The sequence below is a fragment of the Phacochoerus africanus genome, chromosome 9, assembly GCF_016906955.1.
Source record: "Phacochoerus africanus isolate WHEZ1 chromosome 9, ROS_Pafr_v1, whole genome shotgun sequence".
NCBI classification, from domain to species: domain Eukaryota; kingdom Metazoa; phylum Chordata; class Mammalia; order Artiodactyla; family Suidae; genus Phacochoerus; species Phacochoerus africanus.
Window position 1 is genome coordinate 46,860,509 of NC_062552.1, and position 23,700 is coordinate 46,884,208.

General features: G+C 42.3%; 1 protein-coding gene across 2 annotated transcripts in view; it reads right to left on the reverse strand.

Moving 5' to 3' along the window:
- Positions 1 to 23,700, reverse strand: part of PKHD1 (PKHD1 ciliary IPT domain containing fibrocystin/polyductin) — a 484,027-nt gene that overhangs the window by 211,328 nt on the left and 248,999 nt on the right. For both annotated transcript variants that reach the window (XM_047795623.1, XM_047795624.1), the window contains 2 exons: positions 10,019 to 10,084; positions 4,334 to 4,462 (listed from right to left, as the gene is read on the reverse strand). In XM_047795623.1, coding sequence (XP_047651579.1) covers positions 4,334 to 4,462; positions 10,019 to 10,084 — 195 coding nt within the window. The remainder of the gene's footprint in view (positions 1 to 4,333; positions 4,463 to 10,018; positions 10,085 to 23,700) is intronic.

Consider the following 23,700-nt stretch of genomic DNA (forward strand, 5'->3'; position numbering starts at 1 on the left):
TACCCTAAGAATTTTATTGAAAAATTATGCTATTCTATTTGAATAATGATGGGAATGTTCTACACATTTCCTTTATTAATGAATTAAAATACACAAAACATCATAAAATTATATTAGAGGTTCAAAAGTATCACTTAAATCTTCTTTACCAGTCACTTTCATTTTGTAAAATCAGCAGTTCCATTAAAATCGTATTATGTAAAAATGGGTTTTTACTGTAATAATAGTTATTACCTATTTAGCTCCCAAGGATGTTGTGAAAATTAAATAATAAGCCATTGGAAAGCAAATACAAAGTGTCGCTAATACCAGAGGCCAAGAGGGGCAGCCAGACGGAAAAATGAAGGAAAAGAGCACCTGACACATTAAAAAATCACAGCTTTCATCTCTAATTCCATTATTGCCAATACTCCACGAAGTGGTCATGTGTGCTGACATTATCTCATTTAATCTCATCAACATGATGATATATTAATTATAGCCCTCATGTTATAGATGAAGGTCAGAAATATTTAAAATTTGTCCAGTGCCACCCAGTTGGTAAACATCAGAATCCAAATGTGAACCCAGATGTTTCCTAGCCGACGGTCCATCTTACATCTCCGAAAGCATCACTACCTCCCCAGCATACACTCTTGTCTCGTAACTAGCCCTCAGTTTCTTATCCCATCTATCAAGGTCAACATCAAATGCCTCTTCCTCCATGAAGCCATCTCTCTTCTACTCGCCGCCTAAGACACTTGGATTCTAAACACTTGGGTTGTTTGTTACAGTTATTTGTTGTGTTATTACGTACTATGTTTTATTAGCCCAGTTAGGACACTAGCTGTCTGAGATCACAGCAAATATTAGACTTGCCCTTTGTAGCCCCAGATCAGGAACACCTGGTACAGTGCCTTGACCACCATGAGGGTTCAGTTATGGTTGGTTAAACTGAAATGAAAAGGAATGTGAACTTGAATCGGAACTTCATGTGCTCTCAGAGGCACAGCAGACCCTACTCCTAATGGCTCATTGCATCAGATATTCTTTGGGAAGTTTCTCCAACATTTCCACATGGATGCACCTAATGAGAAGGTAGTATGATTGAATTCCACAAGTAGAGTATCTGATGTATGCTAGATATTCAATCAAAAGTTTTGATGTTGTTGTTGTTTACTTGCAAGTGAAGGGAACAATGTGAACAGTAAGAGAAGGATAAATTCAGTATAATATGTAGTCTGATTCGAATGAATCAGAGCTGGCGGGAATGGTGAATTTTTAAATATATATATAAAATAAGGAGTTTGGGCTCTGGAATCAAACCGATTTCCTGGCCCAGTCTCTTTACCTATCAGCTGGGCGACTGCTGGGCAAGTTTACTTAACCTCTCTGTGTCCCAGAGTCCTTAGCTATACAAGGAAGGTAATAATGGGATCCACTCATAAAGCAATTGTCAGAAGTAATCCAGAAAATCCACAAAGAACACGTAGCGCAGCACACGACACACGCGGCACTCAAGCACTCAAATGATAGTTGCTGGTACCATCATCACCATCGTCAGGAAAATTGTAATTCTTAGGACTCTGTTCAAAGGAGAAGGCATCATTTCCCACAGACCTGTAAAATCTTATAGTTGTGCTCGGTCGATCCTGGGAAACCAAAGATTTAGTTCTGGTATTAAATTATGGGTGGCAGCACTGAGGGTGTGCACTTCATTCGAGCCATCCCTCTGTCTATTCTGTGCCAGACTTGAGTGAACAAACTGACCTGATTCAAAGGAGGTAGGGAATGAAAGAAACAGGACAGCCAGAGAGAAGATCAAGAAGGCAAAACCACAAGTAGAAGGAGGAGGTAGGGAGTTCCCATCGTGGTGCAGCGGAAACAAATCCGACTAAGAACCATGAGGTTGCGGGTTAGACCCCTGGCCTTGCTCAGTGGGTTAAGGATCCGGCATTGCTGTGAGCTGTGGTGTAGGTCACAGATGCAGCTTGGATCCGGCGTTGCTGTGACTCTGGTGTAGGCTGGCAGCTGTAGCTCTGATCAGACCCCTAGCCTGGGAACCTCCATATGCTGCAGGTGTGGCTCTAAAAGGATGCAAAAAAAAAAAAGACAAAAAAAGGAGGAGGAGGTAAATTCAATCCCAGGGTCCATCAGAGGTCAAAATATCAGGGTCTGCCAAAAATCAGAAGGGAAAGGAAGCCAGAGCAGCTCCTGCATAAGACCCCAAACTGAACAGAGCAATGAATTAAAATGATGGTCACTATAAGATCATCTACTGGAGTTAGAATAGGGCTTCTTAGAGAAAAGGCAATAAGAAGCAAGGACTTTGTTTATTATATATTAGAAATCTGCTTTCATTCACTTATTTTCCCAGTTGAAAAGGAAATAATGAACAATAATTCCATGGTTTAAAAATCTTCACTTCTCTGATTTTCCTGATAATACTGAAAGGACCAGTGGTGGGAGATACTTTAAACATTCAATATCTGGCCTCTCCCCAAACACACACACACACACACACACACACACACACAAGCATGCACGCACACATGCACACCTTTTTCCAAAGCACTGATTTGTGCTCTTTAAGAGCAGTTTCACGGAGAATCCAGGTCTATCTTATAAGCTGACCGTGAACAAAGGAGTGAAGGATGATGGAGAATGCCAGGGGCCCGGCAACCAGGGTGGATAGAGTCAGCTGCAGTGCCAAGCCAGTCAGCTAAGACTGCTCCTCGCTCAGCATAAAGGTCCCAAAGGATACTGAAAGCTTGGCAACCTTCAAAAGCTTCTCTTGCTTCCTGCATGGGGTAGGGGAAACAGCTTGCTTAGTGGGGAAAACCATAGCCCAGGGCCAATCCACTGGCTAGATTCATCAAAGAAATGGCTGAGACAGAGCAGATTTTTTTTTCCTTTCCATATAGGAATGACTCATGAGCTTGTTTATTCGAAAAGTTCCATCCTCCATGGAGAGAGGTGGATGGTAGGGGAGTGGGATGATAATAATAGTTTAAGTCTGTGTTGGTCAGCCCACTCCCTCCATCTGCGTCCCTGTGCACAGCTACACAGGCGCCCCTCCAATGCCTAGAAGGTGGGCAGTATGTTTTGATCTTTCTGCCTTCATTTTCTATCCTAAATAAAGCAAACATCACCATCACTCATTTTGTGTACGCTTGGTCCTTTTAGAAAGGAAAGGTATTTGAATGGTTAAGAATAAGGACTTAGATGAGTTCTCATTGTGGTTCAGTGGTAACAAACCTGACTACTATCCAAGAGAACATGGGTTCGCTTCCTGGTCCCTCTCAATGAGATAAGGATCCAGTGTTGCTGTGGCTGTGGTGTTGGCCAGCAGCTGTAGCTCCAATTGGACCTCTAGCCTGGAAACTTCCATATGCCATGGGCATGGACCTAAAAGGACCAAAAAAAAAAAAAAAGAACTGACTCAGAGTTAGACTGAGTCAGACAGCTGGGTCAAAATCCTGACTCTGCTGAATGGCAAACTGTGTGACTCTGAGTCCAACTGCCCTGGGTCTCCATTTCTCTGCAAATAAAAAAAGGGGTGATAGTTTTCCTTGTTTTGACGAGTTATTGTGAGGATTAAACTAGTTAATATATGGAGAATGATTAGTTGTCAGCAAATGTGTATACTGACTAGTCCTGAGTCACTTTGCCTTACACAGCAGAAATTAACACAACATTATAAATCAACTCTACTGCAATAAAATTTTTAAAAAAGCAGAAAAGAGTTTTACAAGTATAGTGTGTGGAATCATCTTTCCCTTCTTATGTAAACAAAAAAGAGACTTCTAGGTAGGTAGATGGATAGATAGATAGATGATAGATTAGACAGATAGATAGATGATATGTGATAGACTTATTTTTCCATTTATCTGTTCCTTTTCCATCATCTTTGAAAACTCATGGCCACAGAAGACCTTGTCCTTTTTCTCAGTCCTTAAAAGATTCACAAAGGCAAAAGAGAAGGAAATATTTGCAAACTGCTTCTTTCCATACACTCTGTGTCTTTCAAACATAAGGATACGAGAATTTTCTGTACACCTGTTCTCTGACACATTAGAAAAATTATCCAGTTGGTGGATTCGTCTGACTCTTTTGGGCATGGAGACTATTTATCTCACCTTTAATGAAAGTAGGCTGAACTACTTTTTTTTCCGTTTTTTTACTGGATTATCAAATTCCTCTCCTATAATAACCCAAAAGAGAAGGTTGTATACATAAGTGCCTACTTATTTCTATACTCTTTTCTGTGGTGTTTAATATATATGAATGACCGATAATCCCCAATTAAATTGGCCTGTGGTGATTGAGCCCATATTTGTGTGGTTTCACTCACTGGGTAAAATCAGGACGTCATCCCCAGAGCCTGGAATAGTACCACCGTGTCCTCCCCAACCCTTTTCCACACCTTCCCACGCATCAGGGAGGGACCATTTTATAGATGATTCACGTGCAGGGGTAGAATCTGGAAAACAAAAGAAAAACAGCAAGGGTAATTATGAAAATCCGATTCACTCTGATAACTTGCAAATTCTACTCTTATATTAGGATACTGATGACATTTTCATTTCCCCAAGTAATTGCCTTTAGATGTGTTATAACCTGCCATAAAAACATTTATCAGGTATAAAGCAAATAAATATTCACTACTTACTTTCCCTCCCCTTCTAGGGAAAAGATAGTCTGCTGTCATTATTAAACATTTATGCTTTGCCCTTATTATAACTATTACAGCGTATGTTTATCCTGAAGTATTTGGAAAATGCAAATATAGAAAGAAAAAGAAAAAATAATCATTGCTATCTAACCACCTACAGATAATTGCCATTAACCTTTTATTTATATTTCCTTCCAGAATGTCTCAGCATTTTTATACAATTTAGATCCTATCATGTACAATTTTACATTCAGTTCTTATTTTACTTAGCAGTTTTTCACATGCATTCTCTAATGTAATGAAAACTCCTTGTAAACATAATTTTAATGACTAAATAATATTCTATCATCTATAAAGTCCATAATGTATTTAATCCCTAATGTTTATGTTTGGTATTTAGACTTTGTCCCTTTCTTTCTTTTTTTTTTTTTTTAGGGCCACACCTATGACATATGGAAGTTCCCAAACTAGAGGTCAAATCAAAGCTGTAGCTGCTGGCCTATGCCACAGCCACAGCAACGCAGGATGCCAGCCATGTCTGTGACATACTCCATAGCCTTTGGCAATGCCAGATCCCTAATCCATGGAGCCAGGCTAGGGACTGAACTTGCATCTTCATGGATGCTGCTGAACCACAATGGGAACTCCTACTTTCTTTTTAAATTATAAAGAACGCAGTGTTAAATATCATTATTCAAATCTGCCAATAATTGTGATTTACTTTTAAAATAGAATCTTGGCAATGGAATCATTAAGTCAAAGGGTGTGATTTTCCTCACAGCCCTTCATGCATGTTAAAGGCAGGGTAATAGTCAGAACACCTCTCCTTACAGTAAGTTACATACATTTCATATGTTACAACTGGTTTTTATTGATTCTGCCCCTAATGATCAAATGCCGTTTTCTTTTCAACCATCCCAGTGGCCTCTTCAGGAAACTGAAGTATAAATCTAATGATTTCCCTTGGAGATGGCACCACACCAGGCAAAAATGTACCCACACGTTCTTTTCTGGAATGTGATCCCAAGTACAGAGTTAGAAGGGCAGAAAGATCATCTCAAAAGAGGAGGATTTAAAGGCTCACAGTGACCAACTGACCAAATGCTCTTCTTTTACTCAGCATTAACCTAAAATGTTCAAATTAAATTATAAATGAAATTAGGTCTTTTAAAGGAAATATATTTGTTCCATGAAAGACATCTTCTCCAGCTAGGGATATTTTCTGTGAGATTCAAGAACTCATTATTGGGGGAGGGGGAATCTCATCTATTACTTTTTAATTTCACAAACATAAATAATGAGCACCTTCTCTATCAGAACTGCCTTAAAAATAGAGACACAAAAAGAAGTAAAATGCTGTGCTTGCCCCCAAAGGGGTACCGAGCGTTGTGTAAGCAGATATTTCAGGGGAGGGGAGTAGAGCACTGAGAGGCCTTCTCTTTAATGGTCCCTGACCAAGAGAGGCAGTGAGACCTTGCCAGGAGGGCTTTCTGGAGAGGGAGCACCTGAGCTGCATTGTAAAGGCTTAGGACCTATCAAGGTAACGGGGGTGAGTCTGCATTCCAGACAAAGGGATAAACACGAGCAATGGCAAAACATGAAAACATGAGAGATCACATGGAGGAACTATAAGAATTTGGTGTCACTGAGTCACAGAGCTGGAAGGAGGCAAGTGATAGGGCAGGAGAAATAACTAGAGGTCAGAGTGGGAAGGGTGACATAGATGCAGGAACCAAGGGCAACCCTGGATTTCCAGAATGGATGGTGCCAGGTGGAGATGCCTAAGACAGACATCAGCGAATTCAGTTTGGGCCATTTAGAGTTTGGGGTGTTCTGGAAGCCTCTAGGTGGAGACATACAGCAAGCAGGGGATAGTTGTGAATCTGAAGGATGAGGAACAGCTCTGAGTCAGAAAGATGGATTTTGGCATCATCGATCCAGAGGCATTTTTGACCATCTGAGGATGGTTATGAGAGCTCCAGGAGATTTCAGTGTGGAAAGACAAAAATGCCTGAAGTCAGAACCATGGAGAACACTCTTTTGTCTACCTAAGCCCAACTCTCCAGTGGTCATGGTCTAAATTAGGAACCCAGGGTAATATAAAAGTACGTCAATTGTGGTCAAGTAGAAATCATAGACAATGTAATTAGCACGAAATATACCCCATATCATGGAAACCAAGCAATGTCTTGGAACACGCCTTACTCAGAAAGGTGCTCTGGAAATATTTTATAAAAACTAATAATATAATGCCTTTCTCCTAATTTTGTCTCCTTTTCAAGACCCTCACTATCCAGGTGGGGATAAGGTGGGGGCATTTGTTGAAGGGGCCACTAACTAACACCACAAAGACCAGCAAGAGAAGTCCCTGTTTCCAGTGATATTTCCAACAGGCAATAACCAAGTTCTTTAAAACCCTACTCCAGGCCTCAAAAACCCTTAATCACTTCTGTTTTGTATCACAGATTTGGGCAAACACTTTTGTCATCTTCACTCTTGTTTATGGGAGGGGCTGAAACTGCCTTTAATTGAATGAACTAAATCTTAAGGTAGCTGTTCTAAGGGATGTTATGATGAGTGGATTTGATCATTCTATACCACCCTGCCTTCGAATCAGAACACTTAATGGTGATGATTGATTGAGCGAGCTAAAAGGCTCTAGAGCAGAACACCTTAACCCAAAACTTTTTTTTTTTTTTTTGGTCTTTTTAGGGCCACGCCTGCAGCAGCATAGGGAAGTTCCCAGGCTAGGGGTCTAATTAGAACTATGGCTGCTGGCCTATGCTACAGCCACAGCAAGGCCAGCTGCATCTGCAACCTATATACCACAGCTCACCACCAGATCCTCAATCCGCTATGCAAGGCCAGGGATCGAACCCACAACCTCATGGTTTCTAGTCGGATTCGTTTCCACTGAGCCACAATGGGAACTCCCCCAAATGCTTTTTATGCCTTACATACTCCTCCCATTCTTATTTGGTTAAAGAATATTTGGTATTGAAAAATTGTATTATTTTTATAGAGCTCTCCATTAAACAAAATACACACTCAGATCTAAATTTTGACATTGGTGCATATATTCTCCATTATGGAAATTAAGCAATGTCTTTGCTTGATTTAATACAGTAATAAATATTTGAATATAAGGACAGTAACAAACTAATTCTGTAACTCCCTGTGTCTCAAGATAGCCTGTCCCAACCTACACAGGTTAGGAAAATTCGCTATATGTAATTACTTTTCAATAACTCACAAATTAAGACACGCAAAAAAGGTAATTTGAACACCTTAGGGTTTATATGGTATAGCAGAAAGGACAGTGGACTGAGTTAGAAACCTGAGTTCTCATCCAGGCTCAGTCACTGACTACTGATGTGACTGCCCTCATTCTTAAAATGAGGCCATTGGATAGGATAGCCTGTGAGGCTCCTTCCCTTACTCTACAACTCTGTGAAGCATTGGCTTTCTCTTTTTCTTGTATGTTAATGTTTTTACTAAAGTATAGTGGATTTACAATGGTGTGTCATTTTCTGCTGTACAGCAAAGTGACAAATATATACATACATGCATATATATTTTTTTTCTCATATTATCTTCCATCATATTCTATCCTAAGAGATAGGATATAGTTCCCTGCGTGGTACAGTAGGGCCTCATGGCTTATCCGTTGTAAATGAAGTAGTTTGCATCTACTAAGCCCAAACTCCCCATCCATCCCTCTCCCTCTCCCTCTCCCCCTCCCCCTTGGCAACCACAAGTCTGTTCTCTATGTCTGTGAATCTGTTTCTGCTTTCTCTTTATTCAGCTTGTTGTAATTGACAGGTCAAGTAAAGCATCTCCAAGTTAAATTGACCCCTGCTGCACAAACCTGAGTGCTAGCCACCCACAGTGTCCTTCCAAAGAGGCCTTAACACAGAAATCTTTACACTTAGTGCTGAGTGGCATGTTATGTTGACAAAAGTGCAGTATCTCCTGAAGCGGCCTGGCATGAGTGTCCCCCCAACAGGTAGGTTCTCCACAAAATGGGCTCGGATCCAACTGCTCGCATCTCTTCTTGGGGAATTTGAACATAGGATATCCAGAGAGGAGAGAATTCTAAGATGTCTTTCCTTGGTAACAGTTATTTTAAAGGAAACTTGGAGTTCTCATTGTGTCTCAGCAGGTTAAGAACCTAACATAGTCTCTGTGCTGATGCAGGTTCCATCCTGGCCTCACTCAGTGGGTTAAGGACCCATTGTCGCCACAAGCTGTGGCATAGGTCACAGACGCAGCTCGGACCCCATGTTGTGGCTGTGGCGTAGGCCTGCAACTACAGCTCTGATTCGACCTCTAGCCTGGGAACGTCCCTACGCTGAAGGTGTGGCCATAAAAATCAAAAAAAAAAAAAAAAGGAAAAGTCCTCCTTAATCATTTAATTAGTTACTTGATTGACACCCCCCGAGGATCACAGGAAGTCAAAGACCATTCATCTTGCGCATCATTGTAGCGTCCCAGATCTCACATGAGAGGCATTCGACAAACAAAGCGTTTTGAGTCACATAAAGGAAAAAAAGGGGTAAAAAATTGGGAACATAAAGAGCAAATGCTATGGCAGCTCAGAAACAGATATAGAAACAAAGCATCATATTCTTCTTAGTCCAATAAGCATGGAGTAGTGATGGCCAGGACTTCTCCTTCATGGTTTTAGCCCAATACTTTTACCTTGTTTATTTATTAATTTAAATGGAGGAATTAGATCATTTTCTGATTAGCTTAGGCTCTTCTCTGACAGAACACAAACATGCCACTGGAAATCAAAGGAAAGCTCAGCCTTTGAAAAGATTTATTCCTGCTGCAAATGTATAGTTAAACTGACTGAGGATAAACAAAAACAAACAATGAAATACATTAGAAGGTGCTTACGAGTCATTTAGTCTTTGAGAGTTTAGCTTTTATGAGTTAGAAAGATTTCACAGAACCATCTGACTTTTGGGGAGGATTTGTTTACCCTGATTTCCTGAAATTACTGGGAACAATTAAAGTTTTGAGATACCCTAAATTTTTCTTTCCATTTGGTGGGGGCCTAATGGCCCATCTGCAGATCTGGACTTTGGTGTGCACATATGGTCCATAATTTATGAAATGTGCTTATTTACATGTTGTAATTCTTACTTTTCAGTGTTTTCAACCGCACCATTCTTATATCTTTCTTTGACATGCCGCACATATATTTTAGCTGAAGGGCTAACACAATAGAGAGTTATCGGACATAAAAGCTGTACGCCTGACATCTGCCCTACAAACCATGTGATGGGAAGAATTTATAAAACGACTGGAAGACATTCTGCAGTACCAGGCAAGTCCTTTCGGTGGATTAATACTCACCTGAAATAGTTGGGGCCACCCCTTCCCTCACCTGGAGAATTACTTGAATTTGTCCTTCACCTGAAACTGAATGCAGAAAGCCACAACTTAGATGTGATACAAAGACCATCTTAATACGAACAATATTCATTTGTGAGAAAGACGGTTTTATGATAAATTCTCTTCAATCTAACTAAATGGTCAATGGTTACCATAAGGGAACGGGCGTGGGGGAGAGATAAATTAGGAGTTCGGGATTAATATATACATACTACTACATATAAAATAGATAAACAGGAATTCCCATTGTGGTGCAGCGGAAACAAATCCAACTAGGAACCATGAGGTTGAGTGTTTGATTCCTGGTCTCCCTCAGTGGGTTGAGGATCCGGCATTGCCCTGAGCTGTGGTGTAGGTCGCAGATGCGGCTCGGATCTGATGTTGCTGTGGCTGAGGTGTAGGCCAGCAGCTGTAGCTCCGATTCGACCTCTAGCCTGGGAACTTCCATGTGCTGTAGGTGTGGCCTTAAAAGTAAAAAAAAAAAAAAAAAAATCCGTAAAATAGATAAACAACGGGGACCTACTGTATAGCCCAGGGAACTCTGCTTATTTTATCATAACCTATAAGGGAAAAGATTCTGAAAAAGAATGATATAGAGAATATATGATAAAGAATAGGAGTTGCTGTTGTGGCTCAGAGGACATGAATCTGACTAGTATCCATGAGGATGCAGGTTCAATCCCTGGCTTTGCTCAGTGGGTTAAGGATCCAGCATTGCAGTGAGCTGTGGTTTAGGTCACAGACACTCCTTGGCTCTGGCATTGCTGTGGCTTGGCATAGGCCTGCATCTGTAGCTCCAATTAGACCCCTGGCCTGGGAACCTCCATATGCTGCAGGTATAGCCCTAAAAAGCCAAAAGAAAAGAAAAATCCATAAAATAGATAAACAACAAGGACCTCCTGTAAAGCCCAGGGAACTATACTTATTTTATAATAAGCTGTAAGGGAAAGGATTCTGAAAAAGCATACATATAGAGAATATAAGATGAAGAATAAGAGTTACTGTCCTGGCTCAGAGGAAATGAATCTGACTAGCATCCATGAGGATGCATGTTCAATCCCTGGCCTTGCTCAATGGGTTAAGGATCCAGCATTGCCATGAGCTGTGGTGTAGGTCACAGACACAGCTTAGATCTGGCGTTGCTATGGCTGTGGCATAGGCCAGCAGCGATAGCTCTGATTCAACCCCTCACCTGGTAATTTCTATATGCCTTGAGTGTGGCCCTAAAAAGACACACACACACACACACACACATACACACACGAAAATGTACATATATATGTACAACCAAATCACTGTGCTATATGCCCGAAACTAATGTGATATCATAAAGCAACTATATTTCAATTAAAAAAATGAAAAAATATTTTTAAGTGAAGTCCTTGTTAGTGAGTCTAAAAATTGATTTCCAACATTTTCTTTTGACTGCTTTTATTTGAATAAACATAACTGCAGTGAGGTTTCCAAGAGAATTGACACATAAATAATTAGGGAAAAAAAATCCTTTAACCATATGTTCTTTGGAGGTCAGCGCTGGTCAGCAAGGCACCCCTGATATCCTATGCCCTCTCCATCAGTTTGAAGGCTCAGCTTTTAGAATTCATGTGGTTTTCACCAACAGAGTTCAGATCACCCATGAAATGTATTTGCTTTACCTTGATCTGAACAAATTGTCCTTTTAATGAAGGCTTTTCACCACCACCCCCCTTTCTCCTCCCATCTTCCAAACCAACTGAGCACATTTAAAAGGCCTGGGGTTCATTAATTTTAAGTGTTCAATAAATTAGTGGAAATAATCAAAAGGCCTGATTCTTTCTGATAATGACAATTTGATGTCAGTATAAACCAGTAGATTAAGCTGGGAACATATGCTCCTTTGCCAAGAGAGGCTGCTATAATTAAATAGTGAATGCATCTACAAGGTGCTCTCACGCCTGATTAATTAGTAATCAGGTGCACGAACTCCACTTTTCAGGAACACCTTGTCTCTTATTGGTTAATTACCTTTCTGCCTTACCGGATGCCATGCAGGCCAGCACCTCCCACCAGCGAAAGACCCAAGCTGCTGAAGGCTGCAGCCAGGGGGCCCAGGTCACACGCATGCTCTCCATTTGCCTTTCCCTGGAGCCCTAAGCCCTTTCCTCTGTCATAGGCTGGAAGAGATCAGGGGTCATTCTTTCTACTTACAAAGCATCGGCTTCAGAACATTACAAAGAAAATAATCCCTCAAAACACCCACCATAAGACCTCGCTGATTCTATTCTTATTTTAATCATTATTCTCTGCTACAATTTTTCTGTAATAACCTATAGTGGTTTTCATCTGCAAAAATGCAGAATCACGATACGGTATACCTGAAACGGACAGAATGGTGTAAATTCACTACACTTGAATGGAAATTGTTGCCATTATAAAATGCCTGAGTCTGTGGCTTGCTCCTCACACTGGACACCGTCTGAGCCCAGGCACAGCAGCCAACATGGTCTTCACGTGTTCTGCTTTGTCGCCATTTGCCGGGCTTCACTTACAATGTTTCTTGATGCTATTCATATTTCACCCACTTTTCTAACTTTAATATAATAATAATAATAAAGCCACTAGCGCAGCATGGCCTCTCTCTTTCTGGAATGTCTAACTCACTCACTTCTGCTCACACTGATCTATACATTTTCTAAATTTGAAAAGCACTTATAAAGCCATACTGTGACATTTATCCCAAACTCGCACTCAATTTAGCAAACATTATTGAGAGACTTCAGGATTGCCTCAATCCTTAGCTCTGTCCCTAAATCTTTGAGGGAGGGACTTTTCTTATGTACCTTAAGACACTAGACTTTGTCAGACGTGTAGATACCTAATTTTCATGGGCCAGCCTAGAAACCCCAAATTTGTACTGCTCTACTCTGGATGCCAGGACTTAACTGGAAATTGCAACAAATTAAACAAATGGAGGCAGGAAATAACCTTTCAAAGGAACGAAAAGACAAAATAGTAAAAAAAAAAAAAATCCATCAGAAAGAAAACAAATACAGCAAAATAACTTCTAAAAATGCACCAAAGTCTGTAACAATAGAATACCCTTGTACAAGAGAGAAATTAAATATTGTAATAGAATTAAAATCTAAGAAAGGTAAATTAGAAAAAAAAATTCCAAGAATCATTTGGAAAAGGAAGTCTGTTCACTTAAGGATGTTATAAAAATTATGCTTGTACTCAAAACACAGAAAACAAACTTATGGTTACCAGAGTGGGAAAGGGGGCAGAGGAGGGATAAATTAGGAATTTGGGATTAGCAGATACAAACTACTATATATAAAACAGATAAACAACAAGGACCTACTGCATAGCATCTTATAATAAACCATAATGGAAAAGAATTTGAAAAGGAGTATATATACATATAAAATAAATCACTTTGCGCTCTCTCTCTCTCTCTCTCTCTCTCTCTCTCTCTCTCTCTCTCTCTCTCTCGGTGTGTGTGTGTGTGTGTGTGTGTGTGTGATCGAGTCACTTTGCTGTACACCAGAAACTAACACAACATTGTAAATCAACAACACTTCAATAAAAAATTTAAATCATCCTTGTTAATAGCTTCCAAGGATTTTAGCTTCCTTAAGACATAGCCACTGAGGTAAAGAAAGTTAAAAAGTCATGTGTAATGAGTTTTTCAAAGCCCATCTAGCCATTTTAAAATGATTTGTTTGACCCAAAATAAGTATAATGTATACACATGAGAGGAATGGTTGGTGGGAGGAAAGAATAGAAACATTTTCTCCAATAACTAAAGGAGGGAACTGGAAGTAGAGGGAAGATAATCGATGTATTCAGAATCCCCTGGGTGGAAAGGATGCCACCAGCTACTAGAGTATCAGGTCCTGTAGTTATGATGAGGATGTGGCCGTCACTTGCAGTGGTGATGATTACCCGGAAGACAGAAACCGGCGGCCCTGGACAGACCTGCCTCCCATCACAGGCTGTCCCATTATCTTCATCCACTGCAGCCCCTAGCCAGGGCCTGTTCCCGGTGAACCAACACCCCCTGGCTCAGTGGGCTGTCACGTCTGTACTGGTGGCTTCCAATCCCTGAGGACAATGGCTTTATTCAGCCTCTACAGATGCACAAATAGCCGCTACCTCCAGAGCAAGCTCTTTCCTGAAGCTGACATTGAAAGTAAGACACACATGGAAGAGGAAGTGTGTGCATACCATTCAATCTCAGAAGCGATGTTTTGATATCAGAGGAAATGCAGCAAAGCTACAAAAAGTTGGAAAAATCAGAAAGGTCTGATTTCCTGCACCGGCATTTGTCCACGCCCTGCTGGGGCTGGCTCTGAGCAGATGCGCAGGCTCAGAGACCTGCTTTTTCCCAAACACCACCTCTGGGCTGAGAGAGTGGATGGGTAGCATGAGGTCCAGCAGCCTGGATTTGAATCCTGGGTCTACCAGGTCCTAGATGTGGACACCTGACACGTTATGAACCTCTCTCACCTCCTCTGAAAGTGGGCATCATTGTACTTCCTACCTTATCTCGTGATTGGGAAGAAAAGATGAGATAATCCAGGTAACCTGACACAAACAATACATGTTAGCCAAGATCGATACTGTTATTACAACATGAACATTATTCTAGGAGTCAGTTAACAAAACCCAAGATATATATTTTTACTCTCTTTATAGCTGCACCTAAATCAAGATGAGCCCTAGAATTCAGAGCTGTGAGCAATGTATCCAGATCCACCAAAGTTCTCTTAGTGCCTCTGACTCTATAAAAGACAGTGTAAATGCAGTGTCGTTTCCAATTTGGATAAATACAGAGAAGGATAAAAATCACTTGAGAATAAAGGTATTGACTCGGGAAGAGCTTAAGAGCCTAACACAAGCTGTGATACTGTACATATGTTTTCTCAGTGCTTTTGATTTCTGATTTTGTGTTTGTAATACGAGAACCGTTAATCTCCTTTGTTTATCAATGGAGCCGCACTGCCGGTTGATCCTTCCCAGATTGCAAGAATAGCTGGCTGGTCCTCAAAAAGAAAAGAAGTCTTAGGGTCAATTATGGCCCAATTTTTCTGATGAGTGCTATATGATCTAAGTCTGCTCTAAACACAGACATCCAGGAGAAAGAGAGAAACGTGTGAGAATAGGTCTCCTGCTAAGAGGTAGGAGAGTCTCATTTAGATCCGACTCAAGTGCCTGCCGGAGCTATATGCTGGCCAGTTTTGTTCTCATAAGGGCCCAGGGGTAGAGCAAAATGAATTGATTCTCTCCCAGAGCAGGTCCCACTTTTCTCTTGGAATTTTGGAGAGAAAGAGAGTCCCCATCTATCCCAAAAGAAAAGCACCTGGCACCTTAGTAATTGATCCCTTTCCTGTTTTCTTCTTCATTCTATCCTTAGGCTCACTCTGCCACTGAGGAGTGTGCATACATTAGGACCTCTCGTTCAGCCCACATTTATATGGCTTGAGTCGGTCACTGAGGACATGTGGAGAGAACAAGAAAGAGCAACTCCTTCTGTGTCTGCGAGTTTCATCCCATTTCACCCCAACTCATGCCTGCCCTCCCTCACTGTGGGCCCCGGACCCAGACCCCAGCACCATCTTGATGGGCCAGCTCTTGGATTGCTCCTCTCTCTGCATCTTCACCTTCTTTTGCCTTCTTTGTCCACTTCTCACACATCTGGGCTGTCCTGCTCTGCTTCTCCCTCTCTGTTCAGTGAACTTCACCTTTCTCCCTAGAAATTAGCCTCTTTGACTCAGCCACAGAGAAGGCGTTTTTGTCAACTGGTCCCTAGGCAGTCAGACCACAGCCTCAAGGAGACAGCCATCAAGTCACCTGGGTCCTTATCACCCAGACCTTCACAAGAACATGATATGAAAATCCGGAGAGGAGTTCCTATCGTGGCTCAGCGGTAATGAATCCAACTAGTTACATGAGGATGTGGGTTTGGTCCGTGGCCCCGCTCAGTGGGTTAAGGATCTGGTGTTGCCGTGAGCTGTGGTGTAGATCACAGATGCGGCTCCGATCCTGCATTGCTGTGGCTGTAGCACAGCGTGACGGCTAAAGCTCTAATACAACCCCTAACCTGGGAACTTCCTAAAAAAGACAGAAAGAGAAAGGAAGGAATAAAATACTGAGAATACCTGTGAGTCTTCTACTATTTCCAGTAACATTCAATCAAGTTTTTTAAGTCCAAAAGAACTTGATCAAGATGCTGACAGATCCATCTGCATTAACCAGTCCTGAGAGTTAGCTCAATTAAACCTTCTTAATTAACTCAGAGAACAATAGCAATTGTTATTCTGACTTGGAGCAATATTTGCCATGCTTGCACAGGGTGTGTGTGATTCCTGGGCCATGTGCAGGTCTATAGAACCAGAGCTCCCGGGCCCAGGAACAAGCATTCCAGCTGTTTGCCCACGAGGCACAGTTAGAAAGCACATATTGAAGGAATTTTACAACTTTTTCCATACCATACTCTCAAAAATGTGGCTTGTTCTCAGAGGCAGGTGTTCTTAGCAGGTGAGGAGAGAAACCCAGATAAAAAAAAACAGAGATCCTTATATTCACCATTCTTACTTTTCATCAATTATACCAAAAAACTTGAAGACCACAGTATATTCTCAAAACACAAAATGTGATGGGATGACATTAATGGTATAAAAGTTTTATTTTAATTTAATTTTTTGGCCACACGCACAGCAGGTGGAAGTGCCCAGGTCAGGGATTGAACCTGTGCCACAGCAGTGACAACACTGGGTCCTTAACCCACTCATCCACTTGGGAACTCCTAAAAGTTTTACTTTAATAGTTATGAATGTTAATGCATTTCAGATAAACCCAGTAGGTCATTTAACCCATGATATTATAACCATTATTTCTTAATAAGAGATTGGTTTTAAAAATAAGGCTACATGGGAATTTATTGAAGAAAAATATCAAAAATAGTAGAGGTAGCATAAGGATGTGACCAGGTATAAAGGTGGTACTCAAATATGTAAGGTTCAAGAAGAACAGAGTTAATCCATAGGCTCAGGTTTCTCCTATATCTATCTGTAGGAAAGAAGGAAGAATTGGTTTACAAGGGCAGGGACATAAGCGTGGATTAAAACAAAACACTAGTATCCTAGAAAAAAACACTGAAATAGATTCAGAGGAGCCAAGCTGGGATTCTGGTTAGACCATCCAGGATCTGCATGAATTGAGGCCAACCACCAGCGTCCCTGAGCATTAGCACCTTAATCTTGAGGGATTCCCTGAAAAAAATACCTGATTCTGACTTCTGAGTCTTCCTTCCTTCATTCTTTCTTTTCTTTTCTCCTTCTCCTTTTTGGAGAAGTGGCTTGAAACTGAGAGGCAAAATGCCTTTCCACAACCAGAGCCCTTGTTCCATTCTCTACATTTTTGCCATAAAGGTTCATGCATTTCCCAGATGTCAGTCCTCTATATTACCAGTACGAATCCTTGGGGATCTTTGAGGAATGAGTTTCCTATAAGAATGTAAATTAATTTATTAACTAGAATGCTATAGATTGCCTTAGAGGGCCTCAGCATGGGAATGGCTGCAGAGTTTTGAAGGATTATGATCCTGCTTTGTTCATAAATTCCTCCCAAAGAGCTCTGGGGAGCCAGCTGAGTCCTCTCTCCTTAGATCCTAACAAGATTCCTTCTCAAGGAAGTTCCCACTGTGGCTCAGCAGTAAGGAACCCAACTAGTATCCATGAGGATGCTGGTTCAATTCCTGGCCTCCCTCAGTGGGTTAAGGATCGTGTGTTGCTGTGAGTTGTGGTATAGGCCAGCAGCTGTAGCTCCGATTCAACCCCTAGCCTGAGAACTTCCATATGCTGCATGTGCAGCCCTAAAAAAAAAAAAAAAGGGAAAAGAAAAAAAAAATTCTTTTCAAGATGTTGCATGGAGTTTTCTAGAACAGCTGAAGAACAGAAGGGTCGAGGCAACATCCTGCCCCATGCCAGCTTCCTAGATCTTAAGAGAAACCTAGGCAGTATCCACGGTCGCCTAGCTGCAAACTTAGGAAGACATTCCTCATATTTAGAATCTCCCAAGTTGTGCGCAATGGGACTTGATTTCTCTGGGGCAGCGGGTGCAGACAATAAAGTCCATCTGTCTTTCTATCCACAACCCTTTTGCCCTTGTGGACAACAGCCCCGGCTTCTTGCCAAAGAGCCTGCCTTTATCCTGGTGAGGGTGACATTTGGAAATGAGCATTGGCCGGCCTTGCTAGACGTGTCTTTTTTCAGCCTGTTCAGAGGAAGGTGGTACATGGGAGCCACTGAGCCTCGCAGGCTGACTTTCTCAGCTGTCGCCCTCACACAATATCCCAGCTCTGCTGCATCGCTGGGCATGAGCGGGGTGGGGGGGACTGTGTGAACTCAGGAGGGCGGCGCTGAATGGCTCAGCATCTGATATGAATTTATCACCGGCTGCGGGTTGGGTGGGGGATAAAGGGAGGGGAAGGGGCTGTGAGTGTTTAATGCACCCTGCCACAACCCAATAGTGTGCCCGAAAGAGCCTCTTACCAATATAAAAGGGCAGGGTCAAAAGTAAGTTGACCCCGGACAGAATGTACAATTATTAGGAGAGGACTGAACAGGAGCAGCTGCTGGGACCCCACTGGTTCCGCATCAGGCTTCCGAGAGTCGGAATATGAATAATCAACCCAAGACTGTTTTCTCCACCCTCTCCACCCCCACCGCCTCCCCCAGCCTCGTCCTCCTGTTCAGGGCAAGTCCTATTCTCTTTCTACAGGAAGAAGCATAGCCCTCCCCAGCAGCTGCAATAATCGTGCCCCCATTGTGACGAAGACCTCCTCCTGGCCACCCCCCGACAAGTGGCCATTGTCAGCGTGGAGTCAGTGATTACACGCTCCGCCTGATGCTTTGGGGGACTCAGCTGCCTAAGTGCTGACCCACGAGCGTGAGGAAGGCCAGGGAGGGGGCCGGTGGAGGTGGAGGCAAGAGGTGGGGGTGGGAGGGAACCCCACGTCTGTGAGATGGGACTCTGACATACCAGACCTTTTGCATAAGTCAAGCCCAGAACAAATGAGGCTTTATCAGGCCCCAGTGATGAGGGGTCTCATCTTCCTTTGAAGTGGAGCAGAGCATGGGGCCTAGCAGCTTTCCCTCCTTTGGACCAAGCAAACATCCTGCTTTGGATACGCTCCATGCTCATTATCTCTGGCCCATTTAATGATTTTTGATTGAAGGGTGGCGGCTGGGTTGCCGAGAAGATCGTTAGAGAGGCTCCATCCAGCCAAGCCCGCAAGAAAGGCTTTCCTTGTGCCCGGGCCTCCATTCGGAATTTCTTAACAGTGTGCGCTTGTTCTTAGAGGCAGATAAGGGCTGAGCGTGAAATTCTTAATTAAGCAATAAATAGAGAGTGGGGTGTCAGCAGATGTAGCCAGTAGCCATGGCAACAGGGAATCACATGGGCAGGAGAGCTGAGACTAGATGGAGGCCTCGGGCCTGGGCCTGACTGACAGCTGAAGAATCCTACAAAGCTTGTAAACCAGATTAATTAGCTGACTAATTATTTCATAGCGTTAATGTAACTAAAAAATAAAAATAGTTCACCATGAACGGAAACATCCCTGGAAGAAAAAAAAAAAAAAAAAACCCAGCAGGGACAGAGGCAGTGGGAAACTGGCTGCATTAGGCAGAGACAGGAGTGCTAGTGAATCTAACCACACACACTGAAAAACGGGCTGGATGGATTGGATTCTGACTTTGAAGATATAAAGGGACATTTGTCCTATAGTCAGGCCCGTTCGCCGGCATGGTGTAGGAGGGACAGTTGGCAACTGCCACTCATAATAGTTTATTAAAGCAAATATTGCCCCTTTGGGAAGCTAACACAAACTATCGCACACAAATACTTGTGGTCTGTTTTGTAAGTGGCTCCTTGGGCAGAAGTCTCAGGGGCTTTTGAAAGGCAACCTGAACCAAGCTCCCCAAGAGAGATTTCTCAAAGAGCAAGGTTAACCCATTGTGGGTTAACAACTGTTTAAGTGGCATTAAGTTTCAATCAAGGGACCTATATATCATAGATGTCCTGGTATCATGAATTTGTTATCTCACAAATTCCAGTCCAGGAAGATAGAAGGAGACTCTTTCAGACAAGTTATGATGGCTATACTGAGTTCAAGGCACCTGAGATGGCTAATCTGCTGGGGGAAGAAAAAGAAACATTCTAGAGAAATATCTACTGAGAAAATGTAATCACGCTAATCACCCCAGAAGATGTTTGGTACCACAATTCCAAGAGGTAAGTATCTTTTTTTTTTTTTTTTTGACTTTTTAGGATTGCACCCGTGGCATATGGAGGTTCTCAGGCTAGGGATCGAATCGGAGCTATAGACACTGGCCTACGCCACAGCCAGATCCAAGCTGCATCTGAGACCTACACCACAGCTCACGGCAATGCCAGATCCTTAATCCACTGAGCAAGGCCAGGGATCAAACCTGCATCCTCATGGATGCTAGTCAGATTCATTTCTGCTGAGCCATGACGGGAATGCCAAGATAAGTATTCTTGACTTCATTGTAGAGATGCAGCTGCGAAAGCATGAAGCATTTATAATTCCAGGCCCCAGGTAAAGCAGCCAGCTAGGCACTGATGAAAACCCAAAGCCCTAAACTCTGGTCATGAGCTTTCCAAAGAACTTTCCATTCTGTAAAGACATTTATTGAACAAAAATAAAACTCGCCTTGGTAAAGAAGCAAAATGCAAGGGTCAAACAAAATTATATGTGAGGAATTTTTTTCTTGGTCACTGGGGATCAGGGAGAAGTTTTCTCCCATATCCCTGCCTGGCACACCCCACCCTCCACCCTTCTGGTCAGCGGTCAGTGATTACTGAGTGGGCAGCACACTCTAGTGGAGAGATTCATGGCCAGGAGCCAGAATGCCTGGGTTCCGGTCTCTGCCATGCTCAGCTGGGTCAGAGATTACTCAGGCGTCTTAAATAACATACCAAGTAGCCAAACGGAGGAAATGAAGATAATTGTGATTTTTTTAAAACTTCCTCTCTCGGGGTGGGGGGATGTGGTAGAGTTGCAAGCAAACAATCCAAAAGACGGCCCGCTTAGAAGTGGTCAAGGAATGAGTGAAATGCAGCCAACTCTCAATGAAGCAGGACTTGGAATGAAAGGCCAGCAGGGAAAGGAGCAGGGTCCCCACACGCCCGTCCCCTGAAGCCTGACAGGAAACTCACTGGACATAGACAAGGTCAAGCAGATTCCCTGCAGTAAAATGAAACTTCGCCATACACAACTCTCCCCACTTTTTTTTTTTTTTTTTTAATTCCAGGAATATGTTCACATAGACTGTGAGGTCTTGACTTTTCTTTTTCGATTAAATGTATTTTATGTAAAGGATCCCAATCCCAGACCTATAAAGTCACTTGGTCCAAAAAAAAAAATTAAATGAAAGTAACAACAAAAAAAATCAATATGTAACTGGAATGCTATTGCTTGTAGTCTTTTTGAAGTGTCAGCCACAACTTCCTCCCTGCCATTACAGCATTGGTCTACGGAAAACATGGTAGCCTCATCATCCACATCCTAGTGATGTTGTAAGCTGTACACAGAGGATACCCAAAGTCGTATCCCATCCGCACAACCCAATAGGGCGGCATGGGACTCCACCCTAGAGGACCGCTGTGAGCCTCTCTTCCTCCTGTATCCCCACGTCCAGGAATGGAAGCAGAAGTGGCTCTGGCCACCCATCTACTCCAATCCCTCAGAGGACAGAGGAGACACAAATGACCACAGAAGCCACTGCTTGGAGCACCAGGAACCCTGTCCAAGGAGCCAGGGTCTCCAACTCTATGAAACATTCCATCAACCCTCTGTGATTTCCTAGTCCTTGCCCAACTCATATGATTCAAAAGTGAAAACACTGAGGTATTCTGACACAAAGAATCTTTAATTATAAATGCCATCTGCCTGATAAAAATGGTTTATACTGAAATATTTATCTACGTCATATACATGCACATATACATGTAAGGTATATATATATATATATATATATATATGTTGTGTTTTTTTTAGGGCCACACTCAAGGCACACGGAGGTTCCCAGGCTAGGGGTCGAGTTGGAGCTACAGCTGCTGGCCTACACCACAGCTCACGGCAACACCAGATCCAAGCCACATCTATGACCTACACCACAGCTCATGGCAATGCCGGATCCTTAACTCACTGAGAAAGGCCAGGGATTGAACCTACGTCCTCATGGATGCTGGTCAGATTCGCTTCTGCTGAGCCATGACAGGAACTCCTACATGTATATTTAGATGTTCATTGGCATGTGTGTAAATATAGTCTACGACTATAATGTACTATTAATTCAATAAATAATGCTATCGAAGGGAAAGAAAATCTGTAGCTGCATGACTTGATTTTTTTTTTTTTTATGCTACAAGTGTTCCTTTATCATGCTTGGCTCATGTGACTGTTGAAATTAGTTGGCAGTTCATGAACAAAATCCGATTGATGGGCAAGACAGGCTCCTCAGAAGCATGCTAAGTAATAAAACCAGAGCAATTTGAAATTAAAATTTTGTTTCAGAATATACATCAAGTGAATAGTTAGAGTTAAAAGTTAATGGCAACTATTTCCTTTGACTTAATGGCTGTACTTGACTCTCGTGGCAAGACAGTCTGAGAGATCTCTGTCCATCCTGAGTTTTTGCAGTTTTAGGTTACATTTATGGATGGATCAAATCAGAAATAAAATCTGAATGGCACAATTCAGTGCAAATAAAGTATACCACAATCCACTTGACAAAGACCTTAAGAATATCCAGGAAGCCCCATCCTCCTCCCCTCTCTGGTGCTATTGAAATGTAATAGTCCCAGGGCTCCAGTGTACTCAGACCCAGTTGACATGTGGCTAGGCACAAGTGACAGGGATAAGAAATTCAGGATGCCTGCCAGCTCTCTAAACCCTAGGGCCAAGTCTGGCTTGTGGCAGAGGCTGCGGCTTGCCATGCTTGCCATGCATCTGAATTCCACCAGGATCTATAAAGACCAATTTATAACAAAATCATCATTCTAAAGACTCATTTTGGGAGTTCTTGTTGTGGCTCAGCGGTAACAAACTTGACTAGTATCCATGAGGATGCGGATTTGATCCGGGCCCCACTCAGTGGGTTAAGGATCCACCGTTGCCATGAGCTGTGGTGTAGATCACAGACACGGCTTGGATCCCACATTGCTATGGCTGTGGCATAGACCAGCAGCTGTAGATCTGATTTGACCCCCTAGCCTGGGAACCTCCATATGACACAATAAATAAATAAAGACTAATTTTGCCGGATTTTCCTCAGAGATCAAGCTAGAGTTGACTATAGATAAGTGGACACTGTGGTGCTCAGAGTGACCAATGCTGAGATAATATGGAAAAGAAATATGAGATGAGCCCCAAGAAGTCAAAACAAATCTATGGCTCTGACCCACACAATAGGATCCCATGAAACATGCACAATAAAGAGATAGGAAAGGGAGCAGGGCACAACCTTTAAAAGAAGGACATAGTCTAGTCATTGAGGATATGACATTTACTGGTTAGAACCAACTAGGTCTAAGACAGTGGAAGGTTTGACCTCCAGGGAACCTTGAGCTTC